Genomic DNA, 20,576 nt, shown 5'->3' on the forward strand with positions numbered 1-20,576 from the left:
CAGCCCACAAGCTCTGCTTGTCCCCAGTTATTCATCCAACAGAGGCCTATAGAACGTAAACTAGTCTCCCTCCAACACTTCTCTGAAAGAATCCATTTCCTTTCCCCAAACCACTGACCATACTTTACAACAGGCCACATACCCCGCACTTCTAACTTTGGGAGTTTGTGTTCTAGGAAACCGTAAAGACAGAGTTGCCACATGCAGATATATCCTCAACCCCAGAAGGGGCTAGTAATAAAAATTATACTGACAGTGAACAAACAGCCACTGGTGTCCTGATGGAAAAAGATTTATCCAAAGCAGATAAAGCCTCCTAAGCATAAGCAAGAAATAGTTCCAGGTCACAGAAAAGTTGTAATTAAAAAAGAAACTGTGCTCACAGCTAATATCATACTTAATGGTATGCTTTTCCTCTAAGCTTTTCCTCTAAGAGTGTGAACAGATCTAGGATATGCCTTCTCACCTCTCGTTTTCAACACTGTACTGGAAGTTCTAGCTAGGGCAATTAAGCAGAAAAGATTAAGAAGGCACTCAGATTGGAAAGGAAGAAGCAAAACTATTTCTATTTGTGAGTGGTGTAATTTTGTTTGTAAACCTATACAAAACTATTAGAATTAATAACAAGTATACCAAGGTTGCAGGATACAAAATCAAAATGCAAGAATCTAGTATATTTCTTCTAAACACTAGCAAAAACAATCTGAAAATAAAATTTTAAAAAACTTCATTTATATAACATCGAAAAGAATATAATATTAGGAATAATTTGACAAGAGAAGTGTAAGATTCATAGACTGAAAACTACAAAACATAATTGAAAGAAATTAATAAGACCTAAGTAAATTAAAAGACATTTTATGTTCCTGAAACGGAAGGAAGACAATGTTGCTAAGATGACAATACTCCCCAAACTGACCTGCAAATTCCATGTAATCTCTCTGAAAACCCCAGCTGCCTTTTCTACAGAAATGGACAAGCTGAGCCTAAAATCTGTATGAAAATGCAAGTTACTCAGAACAGCCAATATAATGCTGCAGAAGAACAAAGTTAGAAGACGCACACTTTCTGACTTCAAAACTTACTTCAAAGCTATAGTAATCCAGACTGTGTGGCACTGGAATAAAGATAGACATATAGATCACTGGACTAGAATCAAGAGTCCAGAAATAAACTGATACATTTATAGCCAACTGATCTTCAACAACAGCACCAACACAATCCAATGGGGAAAAATAGTCTTTCCAACAAATACTGCTATGACAACTGGATAGTATTTACATACAAAACAATGGAGTTGGTGCCATTTGCAACAACATGGATAGATCTTCAAAGTATTATGCTTACTGAAATAAGTCATATGGAAAAAGACAAGAATATGATTTCTCTCATACATGGGATATAAAACAAAGCAACAAATGAACAAACAAAACAACAGTAACAAAACACTCACTGACACAGACATCAAGCAGTAGCTACCAGAGGAAAGGGGGATGAGGGGAGGTTGAAGAGGGTAAAGGGGGTCAAACACATGGTGACTGAAGGAGACTAAACTGTGGGTGATGAGCATACAGTATAACATACTAAATGTACACACTAATGTACTAAATACATTAACATACAGATAATGTATTATAATATTGTACACTTGAAACTTATATAATCTTATTAGTCAATGTTACTTGAGAAATTTAATTTTAAAAAAGAGTAGAGTTGGCCCTGGCTAGGTGGCTCAGTTGGATGGAGCATCGTCCCATACACCAAAAGGTTGTATGTTTGATCCCTGGCCAGGGGACATACCTAGGTTGTGGGTTTAATCAACCATCAGGGTGCATACAGGAGGCATCTGATCGAAGTTTCTCTCTCACATCAATGCTTCTCTCTGTCTCTCTCTGTCTCTCTCTCTGTGTCTCTCAAATTAACAAACATATCTTTGGGTGAGAATTTAAAAAAATAAAAATAAATTAAAAATTATAAAAAGAATGGAGTTGGATTCCTACCTCACATTGTATACAAATACTAATTCAAAGTTCATCAAAGACCTAAATGTGAGATCTGTATAATGTAAGAGAGTGTATAACTTTATACAACTCTTAAAAGAAAACACTAAGTAACTTTTGAACCTTGAATTAAGCAATGATTTCTTACATATAACACTAATAGCACAAACAAAAGAAAAATATAAACAAATTGGACTTCATTAAAGTTTAGAACTTTTGTGGTTCAAAGGACAAAATAGAAGAAAATATTTGCAAATCATAGGTCTTATATACCTGGTATACGGAATACATAGAAAACCCCTTGAACTCAACAATAATAAAAACAACCCAACTAAAAAATGGGCAAAGGATTTGAATAGACATTTCTCTAAAGGTCTGCCAATGGCCAATAAGTACATGAATAGGTGCTTGACATCATTAGCTATTGGGAAATACAAATTAAAACTACAGTAAGAGCCCTGGCTGGTGTAGCTCAGTGGATTGAGCACTAGCTGTGAACCAAAGTGTCGCAGGTTCGATTCCCAGCCAGGGTACATGCCTGGGTTGCAGGCCATAACCCCCAGCAACTGCACATTGATGTTTCTCTCTCTCTCTCTCTCTCTCTCTCTCTCTCTCTCTCTCTCTCTCTCCTCCCTCCCTCCCTTCCCTCTCTAAAAATAAATAAAATCTTTAAAAAAAAACTACAGTTAGATACAAATTTCACCCACTAGGATATCTATATTTAAAAAGACAGATAATAACAAGTGTTGATGAGGATGTAGAGAAACTGGAATGCTTACATATTGCTAATGGGAATGTAAAATGGTGCAGCTGCTATAGAAATGTTAAACATAGGGTTACCATATGATCTAAAATTTCTACTCCTTGTTGTATACCCAAGATAAATTAAAACATATATCCACACACACAAAAATATGGTATATCCATAAATACATTATTATTCAGTCGTAAAAAGGAATGAAGTACTGATTCATGTACAACATGGGTGGACCTTGCAAACAGTGTGGCAAGGGAAAGAAGCTAGACACAAAAGGCCACACACTGTATGATTCCATTCATCTAAAATATCCAGAATATGCAAACCCATTAACACAGAATTAGATAGTGGTGATGGTTGCACAATTATGTAAGTATGCTAAAAAACACTGATTTGTAAACTTTAAAAGGATGAATCTCAGGGTATGTGAATTGTATCTCAATAAAGAAATAAAGAAATGTTTTTTAGAAGTTTTAGTTTCCTAATTTCTTAAAAAAAGATGAAATATCATAGTTCACTTTTGAAAATATAAAGAAAACTATAAGTAGCTAAGTTGTGGATTTGTGACTTACAGGAACATAAGAATTAAAGTTCTTAAACTACTTGATTTGATTATCAAAGTGATACCTAGTTATTTTAGGTTTTTAAACAGAAAATCATGAACTTTCCTGTTTTTACACCTCTCTCCATCCTCCAAAAGCAGCAGATGGGGAGGCGAGGAGAGTGAGCACTGGCTGCTACATGCAAGCCCACGCCATGGAAGACCTGGCATCCGGACCCTCTGGTTTCACTGAAGCCAGCCGAACATCGAGGCTGCCCCCATCTAGTCTTCCTTAGCACAGAGATTTTTAAGAGCACCATCATTTTTAAGTGTCCCAGATGCCCAAATATTCCCTTATATTTAAGTCCTGGATTATGAATGGAAATGCTATTTCCCTTAAATTGGAGGAGAACAGGGAAGAAAAACCCAACTTCTATCAAAACCACAATCCTGAAATTAAAAATTTCCATTAATCATATGTCAACATCTTCCTCTACAGCAGAAATAAGCTTCAAATTAACACTTATGTTTACCATCCTATTGTCTAGTACAATTGGCAGCAAGCATCCAAGGTCCTTGTTAGAAGTCAAGAAGCATGTCATTCCCACTAGACTATTATTTGAGTTGTAATATATTGAAAGAAATAAAAAAATGAAAGCTTACAAAATACAGACTCCAGTTCAAATTTTATTTGCATACAAAAATATATTATAATGAGAAAAGCATATCACTGTTTCCAACTATATATAATTAATTACAAATATTTTCATAAAAGCACTTTAAATTACAGGAAAGCTGTTTTAAGAGAAAATACAATATTAGTATGGGTGATGTGTTCTAATATGCTGCAAGCAGGTAAACAAAGTCAGTTTCACTGTCGAAATTGCCCAGAGATGAGCCCAAAGGCTAGTTTTAGGACCAGCCTGAGAATGATCTCTGCTCATCTCTGTTCCCTCTAGCAACAAATTCTGTAGGCGGATTTTACCAGGCCCTCTGAGCTTCCTTAAGCTTCTTTATGATGAAAGGACCCAGAACTTCTCCCTTTCTCACATACCTGTAAATAGGATAGACAAGGTTATCTACTCACAAAAGTTTACAATTCCTATGCTTAACCACCACCTCAGACATGCATCAAAGGAACAAACTTAATGGCAGTCTTCCTACTTAACGTGTGTCTGATTAACTGGTATGACTGGTCAGCCAGCTGCAATTTCCATGAAGTAGACAGGCTTGTTACGAGGATCTAATACAAACTGAATTGCAATTACAAAAATCTCTGTTAAAACAGGCCTTGGTCTTCTGATGTAGGCTGGCACAGTATGTAAGAAAATGGACAAATTTGCAGGTGGAGAACAAACAGACTTGCCACCTAATATTTAGGTCTGTCTGAAATAGTGTTAGTTATTTTTAAATAACCAGCTTTGGATACAATTTTTCATATTTTACCCAGCTATTTAGCAGAGCAAAACATAAAATATTTATTATGGAAAAATCAACTCTTTCATTGAAAAAGTGAGGGGCTAGGAAAAAATTCTCCAAGCCTGCTCTGTGACCCAGAGCTGCTGAAATGTTTATATCAGAAGTTCTAGCTCATCCCTCTGGCCCCTGCAATCCTGTCCATTTGAAACAGAATGTCTAAATTGAGTCTCCCGTCCCTTCTTCTAGACTCCCTCGCCCTTGCAGTTGTGATCAGATATCTTCAGTTTCCAACATTTTTGGTCACACCAAGTGGGGTATCATTGTGTAATGGCCATGTGGGAAATCAGGTGTCACACACTTAATACAGGTCTTCCAATAACTGGCATGGGTCTTTGGTTAGAAGCCCTCCCCAAGCCAACTCTCTCTCTCGGGACTCAACCCTCTGGAAGTCAGATGTTGCCAAGCCCCTGGACCTATCCTGGGAAAATTTCCCCAGGCCATGGGATGGAATCCTCAGCATAATGCTTGCACAGCAATCAGCTCATTTCTTTTGTGAAAAGCCTGGCCCGCCATCACAGCAGTAAAGCTCCAATATAGCTCTAATGACTATACTACTTTACTCTCCATTTCTCAAACAAAATGCCACTGTTGGCTGGTGGTCTGTTCTTGCTGTTTGAAAAGGCACCAGTCTACTTTAAGGCAAGCTGGTCCTCCCAATTTCTTTCTGAGCCACTAGGGTCCTGTTTGGGAACCTAAACAGGCCTTATGGTGTAATTTCCTGCCCCCAGGCAAGTTGGTAAGCATTACTGCACTTTATCAGAGGTGTCGGTTAGTTTTCTGTTTGATTTTTTAATACATGCATGCACTCACTTGCTAAGGTTCTGTCAAGATCAGCAATAAAGTCTTCTAGCTCTTTTGTGTCTCCCAGTTTAGCTGAAAAACAACAGGTACAGTTTAGTTTCCCCATATCAGAGACAGCTGCTGACTCGCACATTTTCCACCATTATGCGACCCTGGTTTGCATCTCTGTATCTTCAGAGATGTAGGTGAAGAATGTCCTGTGCCAACCCCAAGTGTCTCTTTAGTGTTCACTTACAGTCAACTCAGAAACTTATTCTGAAGTATGGCCTAAATGTTTCTTTCATCCCCTTCCCCTACCCAGCAACTTGGAAGAACCACCTCTCTCCAAGGCCCTCTAAGTTTGGGGAGGAGGTAGCGGGGGTATGAGGAGCAAGGAAGGAAGGTAAAAGGTTTTGATTTTCTGATTGTATAGGATCTGAGTTATCAGTCAGAAATATTTGGAAAGCACGGGCCTGTGTAGAACAGAACCCCAGATCCTTGAATCCTGCTGCAGTTCTCTCTCTGACACTTCCTCCTTTGTGCTGTCACCTAGGCAGGCCCTCGGCATCCCTCCAGTAGGAAATGCATGAAGAGCCACTGGTTCTGGTCAGAGTGGCACAGGGAAAGCGACAGGAGGCTTCTCTCATCCCACCCAGGTGCCAGCAGAAGGTAAGGAGTCTTTACCCTGATTTTGTTCCCTCTGCATCCTGAGACATAAACTTTTTTCTGCGTATCTTACTTTTTTCTGTAGAGTTCATCACTTGTGCCTTCTCTGAAATGCATTATTGGACACTGCATTAATTAACCCCTGCTGGCTACAAATGGCTTGTTGTTCTTAGCTTTTAAAGTTAATTTGCCAGTAGGGCTTTGTTCCCCTCTTTAATTCCTACCTCTTGAGATCAAGTAGCACATCTGGGCATGTTTTAAACCACTTTCTAGACTATTCTGTCTCTCTGCAGAAATTCAACAGATCTGTTACAGACGAATGGCTAGACAATGTCAGAGTCCCTGACGGCTGCTAATATTGCTGTGCTGAGAGAATTTTAAAATGTCTCCTTTGAAAGAGAGGGAAATTCTGCCTTAATGCCAAAGTAAGAAAAGTGATGGAATCTTCATATTTTTTAAACTGTGTTCCATTTTTATTGCATTCTGCAACTATTTCCAGCAAGTATAATGTTTCTTAAGGAAAAAACTCCTGACCTGGCTGGTGTGGCTCAGTGGATTGAGTGCTGACCTGTGAACTGAAAGGTTGCTAGTTTGATTCCCAGTCAGGGCACACGCCTGGGTTGCAGGCCAGGTCCCCAGTGGGGGGCATGCGAGAGGCAACCACACATTGATGTTTCTCTCTCTCTCTCTCCCTTCCTCCTCCTTCTCTAAAAATAAATAAATAAATAAAATATAAAAACAAAACAAAACTCCTTTTGTTTTCAAAAGGGCTCTGTTCACTATAACAGAACATTCAGCTCTCTAACAGGAGAAACTTTACTAGTTACAAAAAGTAAGAAACTGTTCACACATCTTTAGAAACTTCTAGGTCTATTAATATCACAGCAGAGACAAGCTGGACTACTATTTTGAATCATGTTAGATCATCACTTGTCTCATAATGATGACCCCATCTAATTGCTAAATTGGTAACCTGAAATCATTGGTTAAATAGTTTATGCAATAAAAAGAATCCTACTTTCTGCAAAGCCTAACTGCTAAGTTTTAAGTTCTAGAACCAACCAGTTAGAGAGGGCATTGTCCTCTGGCACAGTTGTGAGGACACCACAGGAGAGATAGCAGAGTCCAGAGTCTACAAGCTTTCTTCCTCCCTGTGAATTTTGTTTGTTGCACTCTGCCCCGCCCCCCCACCCCCACACTGTCTGATTTCATTTCACATTTCATTTCACTCCTGAAAAAAAAACAAAACAACAAATTCCTCCCTGGCTGGTGTGGCTCATGGATTAATGCCAGCCTGCAAATCAAAAGGTCACCAGTTCGATTCCCGGTCAGGGCACATGTCTGGGTTGCCAGCCAAGTCCCCAGTTGGGTCCATGGAAGAAACAACCTTTCTCTTGCACATTGATGTTTCTCTCCCTCTCTTTCTCTGTCCCTGCCCACTCCTTAAAAAATAAATAAATAAATAAAATATCAAATTACATGAGATATTAGTCATCTACTTCTTTGTATTTGGGAAAGATTAATTAAGGATCACAGGGAAGGAGAGGAGAGACTGAGAAGGGAAGAAAATAAAGAATTAAAAAACCTCAACTCCAATTAATGAACTCACCTTTCCGAGGACTGACAGTGGCAGAGAGCAGGGCCGGGGTGGAGTCTGTTGGAGAGTTCAGTTTTTCATCACTGAAACTGAAGCTGTTCCTATAAAGTGAATCTGCACCTTTTAGGAAAGAAAACATAACTCAGCTCATTAGGAATGGTTTTCAGTCTACAGTCTATTAATAACCAAGAGCTTATGTCCAAAAGAAGCAAAAGATATGAATTTCTAGTAAAGAAAACAGGTTGATTTCCAGATTTTGTATTTACGTCCCCAAATGATTTGAGACAGGAGAGTATGCCGGTGCATGTGTGTCTCCAACCCTACATACCAAAGGCCCTTCTTCCCTGAAAAAGGCAGGGTGTGAGAGAGCCATCACCATCAGACCAGACTCCTCTGCAACATGCAGCAGCCCACTGCCCAGCCGTCTGAACGACACCAAGTTGGTTTGGGATCTTAAACATAAAGAACTATCTTACTAAAAAAAAAATTTTCCTTTCTGCCCTCTGAACCCCCTAAAGTATAAACATAAGGTTGGATCCCATGACTTAATAATGTTCCCTGACTCTTCAAGAGACAATTTTGTTACGTGCCTACACTCTGGATAAGGTCGAGGATCAAAGATAAAGACTTCTCCTCCTGTAGCTTATCTGTTACAGACACTTCAAGCTATTTCATCGTCATACCCCCAAAGAGGGACAGCAAGGCGAAGTCCCAGAAGCAGAGCTGCACTGGGTGTCAAGGAAACCACTCAGCTACTAAGCACCTGAGCGCCCTGAAGCAAGACAGTATCTCTGGACCTCAGCTTACTCATCACAAAATGGAAAGATAGACTAAATAATCCATAATGCCTTTCCAGCTCTGAAATTCTGAGATTCTATTTCTCTGACACCTGCCAAGGGAGAGGAAACCAACCCACAGGCAGCCCAGCCACGTGGCTGTGACGAGGACAGGAGCTGCTGGCTGAGCTGCACCAGCGCAGCGGGCTCAAAGGCAGAGCAGACAGCGGAAGCAGGATGTGGCCACTGAGGTCACAAGGGAGCAGTCTTCCTGGTTAAAACAAAACACAAAGCCAGCCATGGCTGCAGCAGAAATGAGCTCCAGAAAAGCCCTTCAGGTGAGAGAAGGAAACTGAATCTTAAGGGCCTTTCCAGCCTCCACTCCTCCAAGACGATCACTCAGTTAATCCAATTACCTCCAAGTCAGGAAGGGGCAAAAATATCCTTCTTTGGTCCCCTTAACTAAAAGTGAACGGGACTACGTTACAATAGATATGCCCAGAATAAAAATGGCTTTCAGAAGCAGGGGTTTATGGTCCCAACAGAATTATCTTCATCCCTAAAAGGCTTATATAAGCTCTCAGGCACCTCACCTGGCTCTTTTTCCTCCCTCCCTCTTCTGCCAGGTGGCCCAGCACCCTGCTACCTTGTCTTTCAAGCCTACACACCCATCTTGTCCACTTTTCCAAACACACCTAACCCCCACACTCTTTTTGCCATTAAAGGTCCAGCTCACCACATCATTTTTCAGGGCTTTGCTGATGAGCACCTACTGAGATCCAAAACACTGAACCTCTCACAATTTCCCAAAAAATATATTCCTTTGATTACTGGTCCTTTTGTGTGATCAACTAAGTTTGGGAAACACTGAGCACCCTTGGGATTCCTCTTGTGCATTTCCACTTTAACATCTTGAGATGTCTTACAATAAAGAAAGCCCTATTTCCCAAGTTTACTTGGTCATGGGACACTTTTTTGTGGTACCCCTATTAATATTTCTTAGGACCCTTGTACTCAGTAGAACTCAGCTTGCAAAGTTCCTCCTGTTTGCCTTGTCAGCTAAGTCTGCCTCTAGAGCAGTCTGGATTTTCTCAAGGGGAAGACTTCCCCCTACATACACAGTAGTGTCCATGGCAGCCCTACACTGGAGTGTTACTCTTTGTCACCATGCAATGGCCAGGAGAATCACCACAAATTTGTGAGGAAAAGATGAGGCAAGATTTAGGGGCAGGAAACCCACAGAGGGCCCTGAGGGGGGCAGGCCTTGTGCCCAGACTCCCGAGTCAGAAGGAAAGAACACGAGGCCTTTGGCACATTCTCTGGCTCTGAAGAACATCTGAGAGCTTCACCCCCATCCTTGGCCCAGAGTGCCAAACCCAGAGACTCACTGGCCCAGATCTAGTGGCCACACCTCTGTTCTCTATCTCCCAGAGACAGCTGGCCCTGGAGAGTCAGTTTCTCCACCACACCTATTCTACTCTACCTTGCACCATAGGCCCCTTGCCCTGACTTTTGACTTTCATCTCTATTGTGCTCCAACTCTCCAGCAATTTTACATCCACATATACTCATCCTTTGGCAGGGGAAAAACACACACACACACACACACACACACACACACACATTAGCTCATATTCTAGCTCACTGAAACACCTCGATATCTCTCTCTTTCCAAGAGCTCCTGTGCAGAGTCTGGGCCAAACTTGACTCTAGGCTCCAAAATGTTCAACCATCAAAAGGAAATGAACCCCAAAACCCTTAAGCAAAAAGTGCCCACAGTTTAGTTCTACCTTGTGATAATATTCTACAAATGTCATTCATGAAAAAGATGAAAAGGGCAACCTCAAAAGCCTCAAAGATACTATGGGCCCAGCAGAAGCTGCCACCATACAGATGTGGGATAAGAGGCCATGTGAAAGCTGGGTGACCCTGTGCAAGTCACTGCACCTCTGAGCCTTAGTTTCTTCTTTTGCAAAAGGGAAATCATAACTTAGATGCTACATGTATGATACCTATGGTTTTCACAATTTTATTCTAAAGTTCCTGGCAAAATGGAAGATGGAATACCCAGGAGAAGAAAGGTCACCACAGAGAATAAGAATCAAGATTCTGGGCCTAGGCTTCCTTTCTTCTTCATATAGTAGCAAAGTTCCTAAGAGAAGTTTACCTTCAAGGGGGCCCTAGAACAGACCTCCCAAGAACAAACCATCTGCACAGAAGTACCTCAAGCTCTAGTCCTCTCTTTATCCTTATCCAACAAAATCTCATATTACAAACTTAGATGAAGCACCTTCAGTGAACAAGATCTCATACCAGGCATTGTGGTAAATTAAAAGGTGAGCAAAGCCTGACTTCCTGCTCTCCTCACTCCCCTGGAATGCTTTTCCTTGCAAAATAGCCAGTTAGTCTAATAAAATGACAGCAATGTGTTACTGGCTGATAGCATATTAATGTACTATTGCCCCACTCAGATATCAGGTGCTATTAACAGGGGCTTAAGGGACATATGACAGTGATGATTTGGAGAACTGTGGCAGGTGGCAAGACTAGATATTTTAAAGCCTTACACCTATTTCAATCAGCTCGAAAGCCCATCTCACAAGCAACTCAAAGCCCCATTTAAAAGTCCTCGGCAACTCAACTTAGTGTGCTGAAGCCAAGGACCTCAAATTCAGGGACGAAGTTTCCTAAGACAATGTCATAAGATATGTAAGCATATTAAATATACAAACATCTAACTTCAGGAACACCAACAGAGCCTGGGAAGCTCATCTGCAAAAACAGAGGCTTGTTTAAAAGGTAGATGTGCTTTTTTAGTTTAGGGGTGGGGAGAAAGGTAATTTAGGGTTAGCACCATCATGTGCTAGTCCAGAGGAAAGTAAAACCACAGACAGTGAACCTTGTCCAGAGCTCCTGTAAATATAGAACAATCCCACACGTTTAAGGCAAGCTAACTATAGTAATTAACTTAGGAAAAGAAAGCCTTGGGCCTGTTTCCCTGTTGCCCCAGGGAATGGGGGTGGTAAATCTCCTCCTCAAAAATCTAATTCTGACAGCCGCACTAAAAGTGGGATACAGTAAGAAAGAGCCTTTTTCTCAGTTTCACCATAGTTGTCTCAGCTTCCCTCCTGGGACTGCTCAGTCCCCATTTGCACCTTGCCAGGTAGCCTTCGGAGTGAGATCTGTCACCTACCGAGAATTCTTTACACAGTACTAGGGCAAGCTGAGAGCTCCTAACTCCCCATTCTTTCATGGTTTGAACTACTTCAAGTTCTAGTCTCAATGGCCCCTATGCCCAATCAGCCATATGCTACCCATCGTGCTGGCACTCAAGATCCATAATGTCCCATCTCCCAGGGCCAACCTAAAATGGTCTAGGCAAGGGTATACAGACATTCTAGGTCTTATTCATGCTAAGGAAGCCAGTTGCTCATCCTGCAATATCTGAATAGCCCTAGCACATCCAGTAGACTTCAGACCTTAAACACATTTGAGAAGTCATGATGTGCACTTCTTAGAGTTCTGAAAATATTGAGAAAACAATATAGTTTTTTATATAAGTTTAAATCAAAGATGTTTACAATTCCTGAAGCACCTCTGAGGATAGAGTTTGAGCCACACTGCATAGCTCCAAACTGCACTGCCCTTTTTTACTGCTGAAGTTAAAACTACTCCCACTACAGTACCTGAGATTACCTGTCAGAACCCAAGTAGGGAAAAGGAACAAGCCTATTTTAATCACCCTCATTTGAATGCCACCCCTAATGTGAAGTTATCTTGCAATTGTTATTTTGGTCCTCTTCACATCTTAGAACTCCCTAAGTGGAAACAGGAAGGAGTATTTCCTTCTAAATATCCGTTTGTCTCTGCTATCTAAAGTAACTTACTTCTTTGGGTGGAAGAAGAAATGTGTATTTTTCTCATTTGAAGGCAAGTAACCTAATTTTTTTTTAATGAGAAAAGGAAGGGTTCTTCAAAAATCAGGAATGCAATGGGAACATCTCCAAAGCAATACAACTGTCAGGGTCAAGTGAAAGCATTTTCATGCAAGATATTTGCTTAAGTGTGTATGTGAACTATGTGACATAACATGATACATGCATTTTAATATTTCCTTGAAAGCATTAAACAGAGCAAATACTTCTTCCTAATCATGAGCTTATGGGTATTTCTAATTGCACTATGAAATAGCATTCATTCAATTTACAGCTAGAGAACCTGAAGCCCACTCAGCACCTAGAGCCCTGACAGCATTCAGCCTGGGCTCCACTGCCCCAACCAGATGACTACTGCCAGAAAGATACACCTGCAAACACAACAACTATTGCTAAACGGGCATGTGGTCTGGGTCCACTGGGACCTGAAGTTTATTCCTGAGGACTTGGTTCCCATTCCAACCAGCGATCCACTGTGACAGAGCAAGGCCTTAGGGAGAGAGTCCATGTGGTTCTGCTCTTTTCTCAGAAAAACATAAATAGCAGTGTCTGCCTTATAGAACTGTGGGTAGTGACCCTATGAGATAATACATATAAGGCACAGTGAAGAGATCACTAATAGTAACAGCTAATAAATAATAATAGTAATTATAGTAAGGACCTGGCAAAAGTGACTTCTTATCATTATCCTGATGTGTTTCCCTTTTGATGGACTAAATGCAGTAGGATTTACCTCTCTCAAGCATTTTCTTCCACAGAAAAGCATTAAACAGACAAATGAGTATAACAAATGTCTGTGCTCAATTCTTGGTGGCAATTAAAATACACATATTATGCTTCCCTAAGAAATTATTATTCAGATATACACAGCTTCTGCCAAGACTCTTTCTAAGCAGTCTTATGGGTGACCAACTACACATTTGTTGAAAAGACCAATGTCATTGGAACCTTCTTTATACCCTCCCCATTCTAAACACCAAACTAAGGGTTAATTTAACAGTTAACAACAAATGCACAAAGCAAAATATACACATATACCCTAAGAACAACTACAGATTATTCTAACTATGCCCCCAAAGCCGTTCAGGCTGTTTCAAGTGCCTTCTCTTTGAGGCCCCTGAAAACAGATCCCAGATCTGAAATTCTACCCAGAAAGAGCGGCAGTCACCCATGAATGGGCGCTCAGACTTTATTCCAGTCAAATGCAGCTGTGGTTTAGAAAGGAGCTGTTCTTGCAATAGAGCAGCCCTGGAGAGGCCGCCCAGTTCTCTTTCCTGTGGGGGAGAGAATTTGTCCTCCATGAGTAACTTGCTCCATTACCCAGTAGAAGGAGATGTATTTCAGTTTGGCCACAGACACTGAGACAAATTTCAAAAGTTTTTTGACTTCCCTTTGAAATTAAAAATAAGCGGTCTGGTCATTAGCCACAAAGTCCAAAAATACAAAATGGAAAATTAACAGCACACTATTACATTCCCTTTCACCTCTAAGCTGCAATTAGATCTAACCCTTGGGCAAGGCTGCCAAACAAAAGTCAGCTGGAACTCAGGTTTCTGACTCATCCCCTGAAGGGTGGTAAGTGCCCTTTTATCCCCTTTCAGGGAGACAGCTCATGTTTAAGTCTAGACTGAATCTTTGCCCTGTTACAAGGAAGAACTTCAGATTTCAGAAGAAGAGAATTACAAGGAAAGGTCATTGCTTTTACTTCCAGAGTGGAGGGCAACAAAGGGAGTGACATTCATGTTTGTAGCCATCTAGGGAGTAAAGTCTCAAAATAACCCAGAATTGTTTCAAATGCACTTTGAAAAATAATACATAATCCAGGATTTGAAAGCAACAATCATGTAATACTGAAAAATCACCAAATTTGCTGTTTGACGCCTAAACAGGTATCCATAATCCTGACAGGACATCTGAGTTCTTGATTGTTTAGGACAGAGAGAACCTGGACGTCACCAGGAAGCATCTCTGTGCCCATCTGCTCTCTGACTCCTTGTCCAGTCTGAGCCGGGAGTCAAAGCCAGTGCTCCCCCTGATAGACCTGCCTGAAGAGGGACACTTCCTAAAACACTTGAACTCAGTAGTGCCAGGGAATCTTTCAAAACTGTATGTAATGGAGCAGCAAGTCTGAGAGCTCAGAGCCAAAAGAAAGTGCAAGAAGTTATTTCAAAAATTCCAAGAACGACAGTTTATGAAGCCTTTCCTGGTTTCACAAATGCTTCAGTATTGTGCCCTCCCGTGTCTCCTCCCACCGCCGTTCCTGTGGCACTTGCTCCACATCCTCTGAAAAGTTATTGCAGAGAGGAGAGGGGAGGGAGAGAAGAAGGGAGAAGAGGGAACTGTGGAAAAGCTTGAGTCCCAGGAGTCCTCTCTGGCTGAGGCAGGACAAGCTGCTTAAACCTTCCCGACTCCCTGCGGGTGACAGGTAGACCAGCTTGCCTTCAAGAGGTTTCCCACGACTATGGCCAGTTTTTTGGCCCGCTGGGCCTACCGCCCTGTCGACTCATCTCTCCCAGCGCCCTAGAGACAGCTTTGAGCGGTAGGGCTTACTTCGCTGCGCCCTGCCCACCCCTCAGTTTACAGACACCCAAACTGAGCCCCGCGCCACAGCGCTCCTTAGTGGACCGGTGTGGGCAGTCCCCCGGGCTCTGGGCGCCTTCCCGGGTGCGGACTTACTCTCGGAGTCGCTGAAGCCGCTGCTGTCGCTCACACTGGCGCTGCTCCTCCGCTTCATGCGCTCCAGGTGCTCCTCGTAGCGGAAGTGGCGCTCGTGGAAGGGAGATGCGAAATCGGCCAGCACCGCGTCGAACTCGCACAGCGCGTCCGTCAGGTCCCCGGCGGCCGCGGAGTCCAAGGCCGGCGCTGGGGGCAGGAACCGTGGCTCAGACGGCGCGGACCGCGCTGCCGTCCCCAGAGGGGCCTCCCCGGTTCCCGAGCACAACTTTCACAGAGCGCTCGCCCAGTGACAGCCAAGCGATCCGGGCCTTTGCTTCTAATCTTTTAATACTCAAGCTCGGCTGTAAGCGGGGTGTGTTATCCCGCCCACCTTAGAGATAAGGAAACTGAGCCTCCAGGGGGCAGAGCTGTGGGCCAAAGGTCACCCAGGAGCCCGCACCGCGGAACTCTTTCCCACGCGCCGCCGGAACGCGCCCGCTTCGGCGTGGGCGCGTGCGAACCCGGGGCGGTGGGGAAACTGAGTCCTGACGTGACCTTGGAGCGTCGGGCTCGGGCCCCCAGCCCTGCGCGGGGAGAGCAGCGGAACCCGTCGGGCCGGGTTCCCGCCGCCGAGGACCTAGGGGAGGTGGGGTGTAAAGGGACGAGGCGGCTTCGACCTCTTTTCCCCGCCCACCCCCACCGGTGCGCCCAGGGCTTTACTCCCGGGCCCCCACTCACCGGCGGCCGCGGCAGCCGCGGGGCTGCCCTGCGCTGCCGGCGGCTTCATGGGCGCGCTCCGCCGGCGCGTGTGGCGGGAGGTCCTGCGCGGCGCTGGCCCGGGAACCGTGGGACACTCGCGCAGAGACAGCGGGCTCCGAGGCTCGCTCCCCCGCTCTGCTTGTCGCCTCCGCCCGGCAGCCCTCCTGCTGCGCCTCCCGAAGCAAGGTCCGCACGCGCGCACTTTCCCCCGCCGCTGCCACCGCAGCCCCGGCCTCTTATAGTCGCTGGCGGAGGCGGGGCTGGGCGGAGCCGCCGGGTGGGTCCCTGCCGCTGCGCCGGGGACGCCCCAGTCCCGGGACACCTCCCTTGCCACGCGCCCCCCCGGGGAACCGCAGTGACTAGAAGTGGCCACAGCCCAGGTTACAGCCCCAAATATTTACCCACCACTTTCCCCGCGCGCCCTGGCAACCCAACCCACGCAGATGTCTTCGTCATCACCAGAGACCCAAAGACTTTACCCTTCGACCGGAGCTCCGTGCTTCCCGCCGTGTTCCCCGAACCTACTCCAGCCTCAGTTTTCTCATCATTGAAATCGAAATGCTGAGCCTCCCGGGTTTGCTGCGAAAAATAAAGGAGCCGAAAGCCGCGGAAGGCCCAGAAAGAGTCTCCTGCGCACTCCCACTCCACTTCCCCAAGGGACTTAAAAGAGTTTTGGGTGGAGAGGATGGGGGCAAGAGGGACAGAAGTCGGTGAAGTCCGAGCGTTTACAAACTTTAATTTCCCCCTATTCCGGAGCCCAGGGCCTGGCTACAGCCCTAGGCGCCCCCGCCAGCCCCAACTTTATTCAGACGCTTGTTAGCGGGAGAAACGACTGTGTAGGTGCAGAGACTACCTGGCACCTCTCCGAGTCCGCACTAATGGACTACTCTGCCCAGCCGCCTAGTGGGGGACCAGCCGTGCTGCCCAGTACGGTAGCTACTTGCGACAGGTGGCTATTTAAGTATAAAACAATTAAAATAAAATTAAATGAAAAATTCCGTCTCTCAGCCGCACTAGACACAAATTAAGTGCTCAATGGCTTTCGTCTCTAAAAGTTCTACTGGAACTCATTGCCAGTGTCTCTTGCCTCAGGGAGAAGCGAGACATCTTATCCTGGTTATCAAGGGACCATTTTCAGCCCCAGAGCAACCCTGAGAGGTGGAAATATGTTCTACAGGTGAGGAAACTGAGGCACAGAGAGGTTAAGGAGCCTAGCAGTTGGTAGTGATGGAAAGGCAGCCCCTGCCTGGTTTCAGAGCAGCTTTGCTTCCCCACACCCTCCCTTCTTCCACAGTGTAAGGTGAAGAACTGAGCAGACCGGAAGAAGAGGCTCCACATAAGGAAGCAGATGACCCAGGTCCTTAAAGCAGCAAGGTAATGCATGTGCATCTTTTTTTTATCCTCACCTGAGGATATGTTTATTGATTTTAGAGAGGAAAGGAAAGAAAGAAACATCAGTGTCAATGAGAGAGAAACATCAATCAGTTGCCTCTTCTGGGTGTCCCAACCAGGGACTGAATCTGCTCCCTAGGTCTGTGCCCTGACTGGGAATCAAACCTTCAGCCTTTTGATGTACAGGACAATGCTCCGACAGCTGAGCCACCCAGCCAGGGCAAAGCATGCACACCTTTCATTTTGCCTTTTTTTTTCTTCTTTTCCCCACCTCCCTTTTAAAACTATTTTTTCCCGCTTTCTCATCTTCATGCTCTTTGAGTTTCTACAGCACCCAATGGTGACACCCTGGGCTAGCAGAGGAGCAGCCAGTCTGGCAGCTGAGACCATGGAACAGACTTCCAAACGCACCTCTCCCTCCTTGGCCAGGGCTGAATGCAGGGTGGTGGATACCCGAGCCCAGCGCTTGCATGGTGGCTCCGGGTCCCCGTCAGCTGAAGAGGTGGCCAAGCTGATCTTCAAAAGAGCCTACAAAACAGCTCCAGTTTTCAGCAGCTATGTCAGTGTACTGAGAGAGTGACAATGAAGACAACCTCATTTCCACCAGGAGAGGTTGGTTGTTGGTTGTTGTCATCTGTCCCTATTGTAAGGGAACCCACCCAAGCACTGGGGAGATGGCTGAGCAAGGGGCCCCAGCTCAAAGTGTCACCTCCTCAAGGATGGGTGTTACTTTGGTTATGGAGGACTACTGCTCTCTCTCTCTCTTTCCTAATAATAATTTTAATATACAGGAAGATACAGAGGATTGGGTAATAGTGCTCTGTGTAGCCACTACTGAAAATTAACACATTAACATTTTGTTATTTTTGTTTCAGATAAATTTTGAAGTATAACTTACATACAACAAAGTATGCAAATATTGTGTATACAGTTTGGTAAATGTTTACCTGTGTAATTACCATCCAGATTAAGATGTAGTATTTTATCACCACCCCAAAAGGGTCCTTATGCCATTTTCTAGCCAATAAGTTACCCCTCTGGTAACTCAGTCTGAATTCTGTCACCATGGATTAGTTTGCCAATTCTAACTTCATTAAACAAAATCAGTCTGTGTATTCTTTCATATCTGGCTTCTTTTGCTTAATATAATGTCCATGAAATTTGTGCAAGTTGTTGCAGTATTAATCTATCCTCTTGCTGGTGGACATTTAAGTTGTTATTTTGTTGTTGTTGATGCTGTTATTGGTGGTGGTGCTGTTGTTACTTGAAATAGTGCTGCAATGAGTATTCTTTCATCTGTCTCCTTGTGTACATGATTGGAAGTCTCTAGGACATACATCTAGAAGTGGAATAATCAAATTGCTTTAATTATCTCTAGTCATTGACTAATTAAAGCTGATATGAACATCCCTGTACATTTTTCCTTTGGTACACATAAATACTTCTCTTGGGTTTACACCTAGGAGGGAAATGCCAGAATCACAAGAGAGGCATGCACTTAGCTTTCAAACATACTACTTTCCGGAGTAGTTGAATGAATCTGCACTCCCAGAAGTGTGTAAGAATTCCAGTTGCTCCATATTTATGTCAACATATGATATTGCTAGACTTGTTCATTGTAGCCATTCCAATGAGTGTGTACTGGTACTTACTGAAGTCTTATTTGCTCCTTCTTCCTGTGGCTTTAACTTACATTCTCCTAAACAGTAATTAAACTGACCGCCTTCTTATATGCTTCAAATACTTGTTAATAAGAGAAATTAGAACAGTGCAGATAAAGTTGAACCCCTTTTCCCTACTTTCAGTCCTGTTTCCCTCTCTCTCTCCTCAGAGGCAGTCATTACCATGAACTTATAAGTACCCTACTAGTCCATGTTTTTATACCTAAACTATATTTATATGTTAACATAAAAAGTATACTATTTACATAACCACTTTCATGTTGCATGCTTTGTTTCCACTCAACATTGTTTTCACATATGTTGATACATACAGATGCAGTTTACTCATTTTATCTGTGAAGTCCCATTCCATTGAATGACAATAGCATAGTTTATTTATCCACTCTTCAGTTGATGGACACTTGAGTTGTTTTCCAGTCTTTCTCTATTGCAAAAAAATACTACAGTCATCTCAAGCCCTCTGGCTGGGTTTTGTTTTTATTCCAGAGCATCCTAATAGTCCACAGCCATCTGACTGCAGTGACAAAGATAAGTGACCTCACTGTTCAGGTGTGACCCCATCCCTCACTGAGGACGGGTGGATCACTGTCCTTCATGAGCCCAGAACCTAAATCAACCATAACGTCCTTACACTGGGATTTATACACATTTCAAGTTCTAAAAGTTCATTCAGTCACACAGGTCTCCTTTGAGAATAAAAACGAGGTAGCTTATGATTTTAAAACAAGACAATCACAACTTCTTATGTTTTTAAAGACTAGTTCTTTTTCTTAGTTGGCATCTGTTCCTCCTGTACACTGTTAATCACTCTTTCCTTAAAACTTGCCCTGAATATCCATGTAACAGCCTCACTTCATCATTCTTCTCAGGGCCCTGTTGAATCCCTGCCCTGTATGTGTAATTAAGCTCTGCGGTTCCCTACAGGTCTCTCACTGACCTTTTCTTCTCTACACTCTTGCTGGGCCATCTCATCCCCTCTCAAGATTGTAGCTAATGTTTATAAGCTCTCAAATATCTATTTCTAGACCTGAATTTTCCCCCTCAAGTCACTTATAGCCAATCACCTTTGACTCTTTGCCCTCCTCTAAAGATACTCTGTGGAATAAACTTCCAATTGTTTCCTACATCAGATCTCCCTGTCCTATTTAGCAATAAACAGGTAGGCCCAGGGATTCCTGAAATAAAGATCTCCTAGCCTCCCTTGCAGTTAGGAGTGGTCATGTGACTAAATTCTGGACCTTTGAACAGAGGCATCATATGCAAACTTCTGGAATGTATCCTTAAGGGGAGGAGGGCAGATGCCTTTGCCCTTGTTTGTTTCTGATGGATGGAAGGCAGGCATGAAGCTAGATTTCCCACCATGAGGTGGAAGCCACGTACTGAGAGGATGGCAGCAAAAAGATAGAAGAATCCTGGGTGCCTGCTGTCATGGAGCTGCTATACCAAAAACTCTGGAGTACCAACACATACATGAGCGAAAAATAAAATAAAATGTTTATTTTGGTTTATTTTGTGTAAGCCACTCTTTGGAGGGTTTTTGACCCTTCCAATTGAGCC

The 20,576-nt window shown here is 43.5% G+C and overlaps 1 protein-coding gene and 1 pseudogene across 1 annotated transcript; both read right to left on the minus strand.

The window, feature by feature from the left end:
* Positions 1 to 3,977: 3,977 nt before the first annotated feature.
* On the minus strand, positions 3,978 to 16,172 carry RGCC (regulator of cell cycle). The gene is made up of 5 exons (XM_045839136.1): positions 15,925 to 16,172; positions 15,208 to 15,393; positions 7,833 to 7,940; positions 5,588 to 5,650; positions 3,978 to 4,352 (listed from the first exon to the last, which is right to left on the minus strand). Exons 1-5 carry the CDS (start codon positions 15,971 to 15,973, stop codon positions 4,345 to 4,347), a joined length of 414 nt encoding a protein of 137 aa, XP_045695092.1. The 5' UTR covers positions 15,974 to 16,172; the 3' UTR covers positions 3,978 to 4,344.
* Positions 16,173 to 16,326: 154 nt separating this feature from the next.
* LOC123818679 overlaps positions 16,327 to 20,576 on the minus strand; it is a 33,386-nt pseudogene continuing 29,136 nt past the window's right edge.

The sequence above is a fragment of the Phyllostomus hastatus genome, unplaced genomic scaffold (assembly GCF_019186645.2).
Source record: "Phyllostomus hastatus isolate PE091 unplaced genomic scaffold, TTU_PhHast_1.1 phas_contig_29, whole genome shotgun sequence".
NCBI lineage: Eukaryota > Metazoa > Chordata > Mammalia > Chiroptera > Phyllostomidae > Phyllostomus > Phyllostomus hastatus.